This window comes from Rhea americana, unplaced genomic scaffold, assembly GCF_003343005.1.
Source record: "Rhea americana isolate MKP2758 unplaced genomic scaffold, rheAme1 scaffold_91, whole genome shotgun sequence".
Taxonomy (NCBI): domain Eukaryota; kingdom Metazoa; phylum Chordata; class Aves; order Rheiformes; family Rheidae; genus Rhea; species Rhea americana.
In genome coordinates, this window is record NW_028187100.1 from 1,751,954 (window position 1) to 1,764,511 (window position 12,558).

Genomic DNA, 12,558 nt, shown 5'->3' on the forward strand with positions numbered 1-12,558 from the left:
TTTGCAGCATCCTGAAAGAAGAGGGAAATATATCATCACAGAGACTGCAGACATGCTAATTTTTGAAATGTTAGTCAAGCATCAGTAATGGAAGAGGATGAATAATAGCTTTATGGGCATTTTCTTTTGTCTTTGCCATACATGATGTAAAGAGGAGTTCAGAGAATTTCTTTAAAAGGAATCTTTCTTTCTGCCTTTTGATGCAGAGAGGGAGTGTAAAGCTTTCTTCAACAAAGTAACATCTCAAAGGGAACTTTGGTTGATATGTAGGTATTTATAAATGCTAAGGCTGCAATTACCATAAACCTTATTAAATCACAGCAGCCTATTTGTTGTTCTCCAAATATGGATATGGCTAGGACACATCAGTCAAAAAAGTTAAAAAAAAAATCCAAACTAAAACTAACCCCTCAATTTTATGACCTAGAATTAGAGCATAGTCAGCAAGACATAATTTACCACTGTGATATAATTGCTGTGAAATACAGTTTTTTAATCAATGGGATGGCAATATGCAGATAAATTATATTCTGACTGGCAGTGTTACAGTCCCATTGCTTCATGATGAGCTGCTCCATAAATATGTTTTAGAAAATGTAAATGCCCRTCTGATCAGAAATCTTGAGTACTAAAAGTCTTACTTAAGAGCAAGTCAGCACACTAGAGGACAGAGAAAAATTATATATAAGAAAAGAAGCTATATTCTTGTTCTGATGGGATGCTTGCAACTGGGAAAACAAAACAGCGCAGATGATGTCTCCAACTTTGTAACAGGATCTGTTGTGCCAGGGTCTATCCTTGCCCAGTGGATCATAGGCTCAGGGGTAAACGTGGAGTGAGCTAATGTGAAACATATATCCACACATACCTATCTGAGACAGGTGTTCTTCTAGATACCATGGGAGTCCAGCACMCTGAACCATGCATGGAGAGCTTGCTATCCAGCTCTTGTAATAGTTACTTCTCACCTAGTTGGAGGAATACTGTGAATATTTTACTGTATACTGCCTACTTAAATGGGTAAGAACTATACTGATTTTCCACACATGTTAAATAACATTGGCCTTATGGAAAGATAGTTTTATTGTGCATAGAAATAAGAAAATGAATGCCATTTGTGTCTCCAAATTCCACGCTAGTAAAGAGTATTTTAATCAGGTAATGAATATATGGGAGTAGCACTGAAGTCATTCTCCTCCTCTCTTGGCAGGCAACCTTGGTTTTATGGCTGGGGCTTTAATCTTCCACGAGGCCAAGCACTATTAGAGAAATGGAACCTTATTCCAGATGGAATAGATATTCTTATTACACATGGACCACCTCTCGGTAAGAAAATACTAGTGCTGTTAGCTTTGTATGTCCAATGATTGTACAGAAACTGATGGCTCTCTGTAGACAGAAGGGAACTCCGGCTCTGCAGAAGGCACGGGCAACATCTCTGCTGAGTCGTGCAGTGCCAGGACTGCAGCTCGGCTTTGTGTTTCATCATTACCTATGCTCAATGGTAGGGAATTAAATCAAGAAATAAAGCCTTAATACATTAAGTCTTAAGGAGCTTTATAAATAAGCAAATTCCGGTTTATCTGTGCCTCTGCCAMTGGTGAAATCAGTAGACCTAAAACCCACTTGGAGAGAAATATAGGAGCAGGCCCAAGTTTTCCACCTACTTTTTTTACAACTGGCTTTCTCTCTTGCAGTAGTGTTCCCTTGCCAGCAAATACCAGAGTTTGTCTTTTTCCTCCTCTTGCTGGCATGATGTGTCTTCAGGCTCACAAACCCAAATGCTGCCATTGTGTGCCTGCTCTTCGGATGGCATGGATGAACTGCCTGTCTTTAGTGGAGTGGCAATACTAACAGATCARCAAGAAGCGGTCTTGCATTTGTGTCTTACTAATAATAATACAGATGATAAAAAGCATGCTAGGAGAGATTTGTTATATATTGCTAGGTAATAGTCATTTGGTCTGTGTTATGGAAATAAAATAATCAGAGGAATGTTTGCTGTGATTCAGTAAAGGCTTTTAACATATTTTTCAACATATTTAACATAAAACAAGTTAAATTTAATGCAAATACTCTCAGTGATTTAATAACTGGACAGGGATGTTAAGCATGTATTTAACTGTGCTGGAGTGCTTTGTGTAAGATGAAAGCTAGTTGCTTTCTTTAAACCTTTAGATTCCCTTCAGCCCCCAGTTTCCTGAAGCTAAAATCCTTTTGTCTTCCACTCTTTCTTCTCCTCTTTCAAAATTTGGAGGAGAAAGTATCTGAAGTGGGTTTTGTGTGTGTGTATGTGTTTTTTTTTTTTTTTTTTTTTTTAGAAAGACAGAGTTGCATTCCACTGCTCACTAATCCTGGGGGAAAGGGCTTCTTTGTGAGCACAATTTCTCACAATAAGGGCAAGTGTTTTGATACTCCATCTAGCCTATTTCATGCCACAGACTGATTTTAATACGGACCTGTATCATAAAAACAGATGGCAGAAATGAATTGTTTAGGCCTTCAGATGTCAGCTCTGAATAATTATTACTGGGGCTAATTCCTATAGGATACAAGACCTGAGTGGTAACACTGGATCTTTGATATCGTTTTGTTTGTGTCGTATGTGTGTTTTTAAAACATTAGCAGAAAGATCAGTTCTTTTAAAACCATTTTTAAAAGCAGCTGCTTCAGCCAATTAGCTGTAAAAGAAATCCAAACCTAGCTCATTCAAAGACTGTCACTGTATCTAGAGGTTGTAATCCAGCACTGGAAGGTGGAGAGCAGGGTTGACACGAGCCAGCATCTTGCACCTTGCTAACTGAGCCTCTCCAGGCAGCCTSTAGGATCTGCGGGGGAAGGAGAGTCTCCAGAGAACAGGGCAGAGCTAGAGTCCAGCTAGCATGCTCTAATAATAAACTTAATAGTAAATTTAATAGTAAAGGAGTAATTTAATAATTGTAACAATTCTGAAGAGGAGCTTCCTATCTCCACTGGCTATAACAGGATGACATGAATTCCCCCCAAATCCCTCCCTTCCTCAATATTTGTTCTTTTTTTTTTCTTAAGCTTGAACCATCCTCCAAGGATTTTCTTTTTTAAAAGTTCCTGTTTCTTTGTCTTTTTCATGCTGATGCTTTAGTAGATGGCTGAGGCACATAACAGTCTCTCCGGGGCATCAGCTGGTGATATCCCTGGCACCCATAGCAACAAATAGCTGATGCTTCGAAAGAAATTAGCACTCCTGCCTGTTTACAGGACCACCTTATTGTGTAGCATTGTCCATAGACGTTTTGGGAGATGGGAGCCTCCTTGACCCTCCCTGCCAATTATTTTAACCAGAAAGCTGATTACTGTTGTTCTGATCTTGGACAGCATCGCTGGAGCTGTTCTTAATGATCCTAAAAGCAATCAACCTTCTTGCAAAATCCTCCTTTTCTCYGGCACGGCTGCCTAAATTATGTCTATCATCTGTTTTCTGTGCTTTTTTCTCATTCYCTCACTTCAAAAGAGCACGCATCCTCCTAACCCAATTAATGCTACATTGTTCGATAAAATTGCCTGCATGATTTAGAAGCACCATTAAGAGTTAATAGACTTTGTGTCTCTTAAGTCACTTAGATCCGTAACAAAAGTCTGACCCGTTATTATTTCATTTTTTTCTCTTCTAGAGTAGTACTTTGGGATGAAATCAGGGCAGGGCTACAAGAGGTTCACAGAGGATGAGAAAACAAAGGTTAAACAGCTATTAATGGCCGTTTTATTGGTAACCTGTTCATGAAGATATGCCATATTTTTGTAGCTTATGAACCGTAGTATACATGATTATGGAATCTGTGCTAATCCTCACTTCTGTATCAGCATTTTTTGTTGTTTTTTTTTATATATAGGATAAGTTTTTAAGTCCTTTCCCCGACTTCTAAAGATCTACATTTAGGATTATTTTATTTTTCTTCAAAAAGCTCACTTTATTTTTCTTTGTTTTTTTCTTAATTTAATTTCACCCTTAAGTCTTCATTTGTAGCTGTCTGCTTCATTGTGTATGAGAAAGATTTATACTTTCCTGACAGCTGCAGAAACCTGTTTCAAGTAACCAAACATTAAAAAAAACCTAAGATGAACTCTAATTGTTAGCTAGGTGTAATCAATTATTCTTAGTTTGTGTAGTCAGCTGTATATAATAAGCTGCAAACATATGGGAAAGCTTCAGAAGGGTGATAATGCATGTAAACAAAAACATGTTCAACATAAATAATGCTTAATTTAATGGAGAAGTTAATTTTATGGATTTTTGTTTGCAAAGTTTTTGAAGTGGAAATACTTTTGCCTTTATGTTCACCAYAGACGTTCCGACAATTAACTGTTTCAAATCGTTGAAGCAGCAAAACCTGGAGTTTGCTATAATGCATTTACTCTGAAGAAAGTCGGAAGTGGATTCTGGAAGAGYTGCTGGGCTCATTTTGACAGTGTATTTCATACACTGAATTTTGAACAGCTTTGGAGGACAGAAGTTACCAGTAGAATGAGTTTCTGGAGTTGAACATTGCTCTCCTTTGTMTGGAATTTAGCTACATTTTTTCTTTAGACACAAACTCCTCAGGAGCCAAGCTGGCATCTTCAGAAGTGTCCAAATGAATTGGGAGTCCAAGTCCAYTATCAGAATTCCTTCTAGTTGGCACTTAGGACACTGCATGCCTAAATAACTTTTGAAAGTTGGACCTACCTCTCTGAGTAGCTCTGATGATAYTGAAATTTTTACGGTTTTCATAATCCCTCTCTGAGCCAATTTTCAAATACTGGCATCTGAACAGGTCTCTCTCGATGTATGAATCTCTTATGAACATCATAGTTCTGGTTGGTTGGCAGCTTAGCCATGCTTGACATGGCCTCAAAAATATGCGTAGGAAAACTAGGCCCAAAGTCTGTACTTCTCTGGCTGGCCACTGTTTTCTCAAAGGCATATAAAATATTCACACGATTACAGCAATCCAGGTCAGATATACAAGGCTATGACAGGCATACAGTGGTAGTAAGAGGATAAATAAGGAAGGGAAAAACAAAATAATTGTATCTTTTATGTTTCCAGATTTGAGCCTGATAAAAATAGCAGAGCAATAGAAAGAAAAAAAAAAACAGATTAGTTATTCCAAACCCTCTAATACAACAACATGCTTCCAATACTACTAGTTGAAGGAAGCACCAAGAAACACAAGGCTTTAGTTTACAGTAGCAGCATCCCTCTGAAGTCATGACGTTAGACATATAAGCAAGTTGTTGAAGATTTTTGTCTGTCTTCATAAAAGAATTATTTTTATAAGAACTTTGTGCAAGTAAATGCACCATTTATAAACATATCAACTGCAAAAGGATTGAATTTCTTTTGCTAGCTAAAGCACATACATTCAGGCTAGTGTGCTTTGCTATGTCATGGAGCCTTAAACCAGTTTTATTTGAGGATACTGGTTTTAGGCACTCTAGGGGTTCCTCACTCAAGTTCCACTAACGTTAAGATTCAACGTGATAACAGTATAGTTTGAGTATTAGCAGCACCAAATCCAAAGATTAAAGACAAAAAGTGCTTCRTTTTTAGAATCAGAACCTAGGACTTGATTTAAACAGCTAAATGTTGATTTAGATACCTGACTTTAGACACTCACTTTGGACATACTGCTCCGTACTCTTTAGYCTCTTAAAGGAGGGATGGATGAAGCATTGAGTGTTGCTGCCAGCAGCAAAGCAAAGACGCTTTAATTGCAGTGATTTTTTTCCTTTGCAAAAACAATTGGCAAGAATAATCATCGTCCTTTTCTTTTGGATCAACTCCTGTGTCTTTCTTCAAATATTTTTCTTTCCTTCCTCTTCTACTGACCAAGGAAAACACTGCTTTCCCCCCCATCAGTTCTTCTGTGACTGCATATGAGAAGCTGGGAGACCTTAAACCTCAGAAATGTTTTTGAATACTACAGCAGTAACACTTTGCAGATAACCTGGCTTCCTTTAAAACTTTCTTTTCTTTTCTAAAGGGTTTCTAGACTGGGTTCCTAAGAAAATGCAACGAGTAGGATGTGTTGAGCTGCTGAACACAGTCCAGAGACGAATACAGCCGAGACTGCATGTTTTTGGACATATCCATGAAGGTTAGAAAATGTTCCTCTATATTCATATTTAAAACCATGAACACAGAAATTGTCTGCTAAAACCTAGTGTTTTCAAACTTGAACACCTGAACTGAAGCACCTCAGRAATTCGGATCACTTGGCTTCATATATACATACAGATGAAGTTYATTATTACATTTCAATATTTGTACCTCAGCTTCTCTTTCCATTTCCATATCTATAAAATAAGGTGATGGCTCCTTCTTGATGAGAATTACTGTGAATTTTAAAATAAGAACACATGTTCAGTAGTTACAGAAAATGATTAAGACTGATGAATTCTGTTTTCCTCTGCTGAATCTCTGTGTGACTTGAGATAACTCAGGTAAGTTCTCYGTGTTTCAGATTCTGCATTTGTAAAATGGGTAAAAGTGCTTTAAGTGGGGAGGTGCTTCAAAGGCTTAATCTTCAAGATTGGACAGTTAAGGTGGTCTCCCTCATCAGTGCCTGTATGAAGATAAAATCAAGAGGGATGTCACCTCTGACTTGTGTAGAAGTGCAGTATGTGTATTCATGTATAGATTTGCTTTGGCAGGGGAAACAATTAGCACACAGACAAAAGGATGTTTTCTTGCCTGTATGATTTTTAAATGGAAAAATAAATTCYCATCACGTAAGTCAGTAAATGGTGACAAATGTGCTTTGCTGAAGTCATTGACAGTAGGAGTTTATCGCAGAGAAGAAGTCTATCCTGTTAAGGGTGCACATGTAATGGCAGCAAGTCTTCAAGCAGTGTCTGTACCAAAAGAAACCACTGGGCTGTGCAGAAATGTACCCATTGGCATATAAGCACGTGTTATCAGCTGCTTAGTTTTTCACAGTGTTAGATTATTGGCAGGAAAAGATGCTCCACAGCTGCCAGTTTGTTGCTTCTGGGACTGCTCCAGCCTTTGATTTAGGATATCTGTGGTTCTCACCAGTGTGGAAATGAACAAATGGAAAAACTGGAGTAGTTGGCACTCAGATACTTCTGCTTTTGAGTAGAACCATTGCCCATCCACAGAAATACTACTTAGACTTGCTGCTTGGTACTTTTATGCTGCTAGCTTAGGAGTGATGCTGGTTAGAGGTGTGCCAGTGTAAAACTGATGGAAGAAGACATTCAGATCATTATTTTATGGGGATTAAGTCCATTCTCCTCACGTGTCTTATCTGCTGTGACCTGTTAATGCCTAGTTAAAAGCATAGAGAAAACAAACAATGTATAGATAGTGTTTTTTCCTATCCTCTTGCCGTGACAGCAGTCTTTGAGGATCTGTACACAAGAGCTGGTGAATATAGCTCAAACTTACTGTCCTTTCAGAAGTCATAGGCCAGGTGAGTTTCAGAGTATCTAAGCAAACAGTAAGCCTTGAAGCTTCAGGCAGGTAAACAAAACCCCATCTGCTAAGACCAAGCCCAGGTTTTGCTCCCAAGAGAAGAGAATGGCACTTCCACAGGATGGTGAGTGGTCTGAATTAACCTGATTGGCACAGTAGGTGTAAGAGCACAGAAACAAGGTACTCCTCTTGTAAACTATCATAATTTAGAGAAAACAAACAGGGAAGTGTAGAGCCTGTTTTGCAGTGGGATGCTAAATCTCTGCAGAGGAGAATTCCCATTGCAGACCGCCTGTGCAAACGAAGCTGCTCTTTGTAGCGGGAATGCAGGATATGAACAGATGAGTTCTTCCCCTGATTGAGCAGAGCTACATCTGCAGCAGTCATTTGCTAAACATACAGGAGGAAGAGCTGCATAGAAGGGATGTTTCTTCCCTATTCCCTCTCTGCACTGCCATCTCTGCCAAAAAAAGCACCTCTGTGCTGGGACTTGCTGCTTGTCCACCCGTGGAGGTGACAAGCAGCATGGCAGGGCTCCAGCTATGATTCTTTGTTGCCTGTTTCAGCCAGTGGTTACCTGAGGTCATGGCAAAGGAAACTCTCTTCTGTCGCTGGGGGGAGGAGTGAAAACTGTGGTATTATGAATCTTTCAGCTAAGACACTGTATTAGCAAGCCAATTTTGTTCTCTAGAAATGCGTAGCCAAGGCGAGCAAAAGTCCCAACAGCAACGCTAGCCATCCTTGCATTTTGTACAGAACAATTGTTCTGTGGCAAGCAGTAAGTGATTTAAAGAAATGTCTGTGACAGGAACCTGACAGAGTTTTCTTCCCTCCTCGGTCCCTAATTATTGTGTATTTTTTCCATGGGGAATCCAGGAGGCCTTGCATTATTCAGGATATTTTAAAGAAAGAAGAAGAAAGGAATTTGGCTGCTGTTTATTTGTAAAATCTGCAATTAACAGTGCTTCTGTAAGACATGAAAACCTATGGGATACTAGGTTAACTAGGATCTGAATAGCTTTATAACTCAGTATATGTTTGTAGCAATTAATACATTACACCATTAACTTCATTAATGCTGGGACTGAACCCTGTTACAAAAGCTTTTTACTAGGTGATTTCCCCAAAGTCATGTATTTATGACTGTGAATGCATTTCATCATATTGATCGTATGTGCATTTATTTCCCTGCAAGTCTCCCAGTATCAAGCTTTTAGGTTTAGTGTAATCAAGCTGATGTTCTTTTCCTGGTCTTTCACTTAAAGTTTTTTGRCAATGGAGAGAGTGTGTCCGTTTCTCCATAGTGCCGGGGCAGTTGAAGGGATATTTCTTCACCTTCTGAACCTGCRTTTTGCTGAATTTCTACAAGCATTACAACTGACAAAGTTTTATTTCCTGCATATTTTTCTCTGGAATTCTTGGACTTGGGTGTCCTATCGGACAGGAGAGGTGATGAAAGCTTCTTCCCCACAGCTGAGACGTTTAGAAATGGCTGTGGAAATGTTACGGTGTCTCAGGGTGTGAATTCACTGTTTCTTTCGGAGAACGCATTTAGAAAGTCCTTCTTCCCTGCCTGGGCGGGCATTTTAGTGTCCATCAAATTTGGCTGAAATTAGTCAACAAGTTCAAAAGTGTGGGAGGATAAAAGGTTCCCACACAGACAAATCCCATCCCGTAAACATGCACACACACTCCTTAGTTATGCAAACGTAAATGATCAGAAGTAAGATCTTGTTCAATGCTGAAATTGGCTGCGCACTATCTTCCCATCCCTTCCGGAAAYGAGAAAGTTTAGGGAAAAGAAAGCTTTGCAAAGAGAAATAGCAGTATTTCTAAGGAGGTTTGGGGAGTAGGCTGCCGGGGATTATAGCCACTAGCTGTTGAGAATCAATTTTGTTTTTCTTAGAGCTGCAAAATGTTCAGCTCTGGGACAAAGATGTWACTAGTCCAGGAAAACTTCACTTTGTGCATGGGCAGAATTTTTTAAACCCTTCTGAGTAATGAACGTGGCATCCTGAACCCTGCATATCATTGCTGTGTGATAAAAGTAAATAATAAGAGTAACCAGAGCTTTTCTTCTTTGTAGGTTATGGCGTAATGGCTGATGGAACTACTACCTATGTGAATGCATCTGTGTGCACTGTGAATTACCAGCCTCTTAACCCACCTATAGTTATTGATTTACCTACGCCAAGGAACACATGATTATTATAAGGGTTTAATGTCATGCTCCACATATTAGCAACTTTATATTGCTGGCTGAGAATCCCAGTAGGGAACTATTCAACAAAAAAGCAAAACTTTCTTCTTTTTTTCCCTGTTAGTTCTTCAGACATAAATTTGAGTGACAAAAACGGATGAGGAACAAAGACATTTTGGTGCCATTATCTGCCAGAAGCAGATTAAGACTTTAACATTTCACCATTAAAATGTTTGTGAACACAGAAAAGTGAATGCATTCCACACACACACACACATATATATATGCATATATATATATATATCAAGTAGGGACTTTTGTATATACCATGCATTATATTGGACTTATTAAAAGAATAATGTCTTTCAAAGGAGTGTTTCTTTAAGAAAGTTTGCAGTTTAAACATAAGTGTTTAGACTAGGATTTCCTCATTTCGGATGTTTCCCAGTGAGCTCTTGGTAAAAGAAAAGTGGTGGTGAAGATGTTTTCCCTTAATTAACATGGCAAATGTAAAAGATGCTACACAAATGACCAGTCACAGGAGGAAAGCTATTATTCCAAGTCCTCCAGGTCTAAGTCTTTGCATCTTTTCAAAACCAATGCAATAGAGGCCCTAATTCACTGTACTGAAATGAAGTTTTACTACATCTGGCATTACAGATGGTAAGGGAAATGGTGCATATTGCCGGCATGCTGTAAACAGCTCAACATTCAAGAAGGGAGACTGTGTTAAGTGCAGTATAAACTCAGGAATTTGTAACCTGGCCTCGCCTGTGAACAAGGATGACATTTCCCTTAAAAAAAAAAAAGGAATAACAAAGCATAATTGTGTTTTCATTAGGTAAGGTGATGTGTGATTGTATGTAAAAAAAGTGAAAAAAAAAAACCCACAGAAAAAGCCCGATTGTTTTCAGTAGTGGTATTTTAAATAAAACCCAATGGGACTTTTTGTTTAAAACCTGTTAATGGGACATGCAGCCAATGATGAGATTACTGGTTTGACTCTGGCCCGAAGTGGTGGTGATCAAATGTCCTTGCGATAATTTCATCCTTGGGGAAGCTTTGTGGCCGCCGGGGGTGGAGGAGGCGCATCCCAAGGTGGCGTTCAGGCACCGCTCTTTGCAGAGCCGTGCAGTAGCRCAGGGGTGCCGAGGACAGGCCCAGGGGCCCGGCACGGCGCTTGCCCCCCGAAACCTCCTGCGGACACCGCCGAGAGAGGCCCGGGGCTGACGGAGCGGCCGAGCTGGACTTCACCCCGCGTGCTGAACGTGGCGCTGCCGGGCAAACTCGGAGACGTCGTGGGAGCTGGCTGCCACCGCGACACCGGTGTCACCCCAGCGGCTCTTGGGCAGGTTAACGGAGGTATTGAATGTGCTGGGATTTCAGTCCAGCCCTGGGCAGTAGTTCTAGCCCTGATTAAAAAAAAAAACCAAAAAAACGCACGATATAATGTGCTTCAAACATGCCCTATGGGAAATGGGTCTCTGCCTTGAGCTATCTGACATCTCCAAGTTCGAAGAAAGCAAAAGGAGCCCTTTTGCCTTAACAGAGATGGTTTAGCTGCTGGACCCGGACCGCGGACGTTCAGAATTTGGGGCTGACTCGCGCTGCACGTTAACCTCCTCCCCAGGCGTTAGGCAAGGCATCGCGCTGCCACCGCGGGGGGGTCTTCGCAGGTGTGCGCGTAGCCCGGGTCTGCGCACGCGGCCTGCAAAATTGCGTATGTTCCCTTCTGCCTGATGCAGGGCTATAAACGTGAGCCTCGCGTAGCGGCTGCCTGTGTGTTCTCTGCACGTACAATTTACATCACCCGTGTCTCAAAAGCAGACCTCAAGGCTGAGCAAGGCAGGCAGAAAAGTTACATTTCCCGTGCCTCCCGCGGGCACCAGCTCTTCTTCCGGCTGGTGCGGGAAGCGCTGAGATTTGGCCCCGTAACTAACGCATGCTGCGGCCCCACCGATAGCAGGAAGCACGGCAAGCCTCAGACCCGACCTTTCTCGTAAGCTGGCTGGCGACTTGGGAGCCAAAAGCGAATTTGCTGCTCTTTCCTGAAACGAAAAGCAAAACAGTAGTTTTCCCCCTTGTGCGACTGGTCCCTGCATCAGCAGGAATTGAATCCGCCGCCGCTGGAGAGGTGACCCCCCCCCCCAGCACGTAGTTAAGAGTCAAAGTGTCCTAGCRAGTCGCGATTCAGGCATTTTGAAATGAACATGGCAGGAAATTGGCCCTATATTAAAGAAGTCTGAAATGTTTACATTCACTCATGGCACTTAAGGTACTAAAATGTTAAAGTGGGGGAAAGAGGTCCTTTTATTAGCCTCGACAAAATTTCTATGATGTCGACCATAAAGTATTCTCTTAAAAATGATTTTTTTCCTAAGGTATCTTCAAAATATTGTGTATTTTTATGTGAAAAAAAAAGATACGAAAGCAGCTGTTACTTCAAAATATCGTTTAAAAGTACTTGAGGTATGAAAGCTTAAAGGTTATTTAATCATTTTGGCATAACTTGATTGTTGTTGTAATTTTTGTTCAAGCATGTTAGACAAATAAAGTCTTCAAAAATCTGTATTGAAGGAAAAGTTCTCTTTATAGTCCCCCAGTACGTTCAATTCTAGCAGGATGCCCCACGTAGAAACACCCCCCCGGGCAGGCTGGTGAGCGCCCGTGGGTCCGAGCCTGTGGGGATGTGCTGATGTGCACCAGGAGCAAATGTTTTCCTGGCGCTGGGCTGAAGCGTTGCCGAGATTAATTTCCGTTCCTTTTGATAAGGGATGGGGGAGACATCGACATGCCGCGATGGAGACCGACAAGGCTATTTTTATGTGTCTCGGTCACCTACAGATGAGGATGGGAAATGTCCCTCGGCCAAGAGCCGGGCAGGGAGCAGCGGGGCCGCCGG

At 40.9% G+C, this 12,558-nt stretch overlaps 1 protein-coding gene across 3 annotated transcripts in view; it reads left to right on the forward strand.

Annotated features, from left to right (window-relative positions):
- Positions 1-10,026, forward strand: part of MPPED1 (metallophosphoesterase domain containing 1) — a 63,295-nt gene extending 53,269 nt beyond the window's left edge. For all 3 annotated transcript variants that reach the window (XM_085324408.1, XM_085324409.1, XM_085324410.1), the window contains exons 5-7: positions 1,211-1,326; positions 6,003-6,116; positions 9,543-10,026. In XM_085324408.1, the coding sequence (XP_085180534.1) occupies positions 1,211-1,326; positions 6,003-6,116; positions 9,543-9,661 (349 nt within the window). In that variant the 3' untranslated portion in view covers positions 9,662-10,026. The remainder of the gene's footprint in view (positions 1-1,210; positions 1,327-6,002; positions 6,117-9,542) is intronic.
- Positions 10,027-12,558: the final 2,532 nt, after the last annotated feature.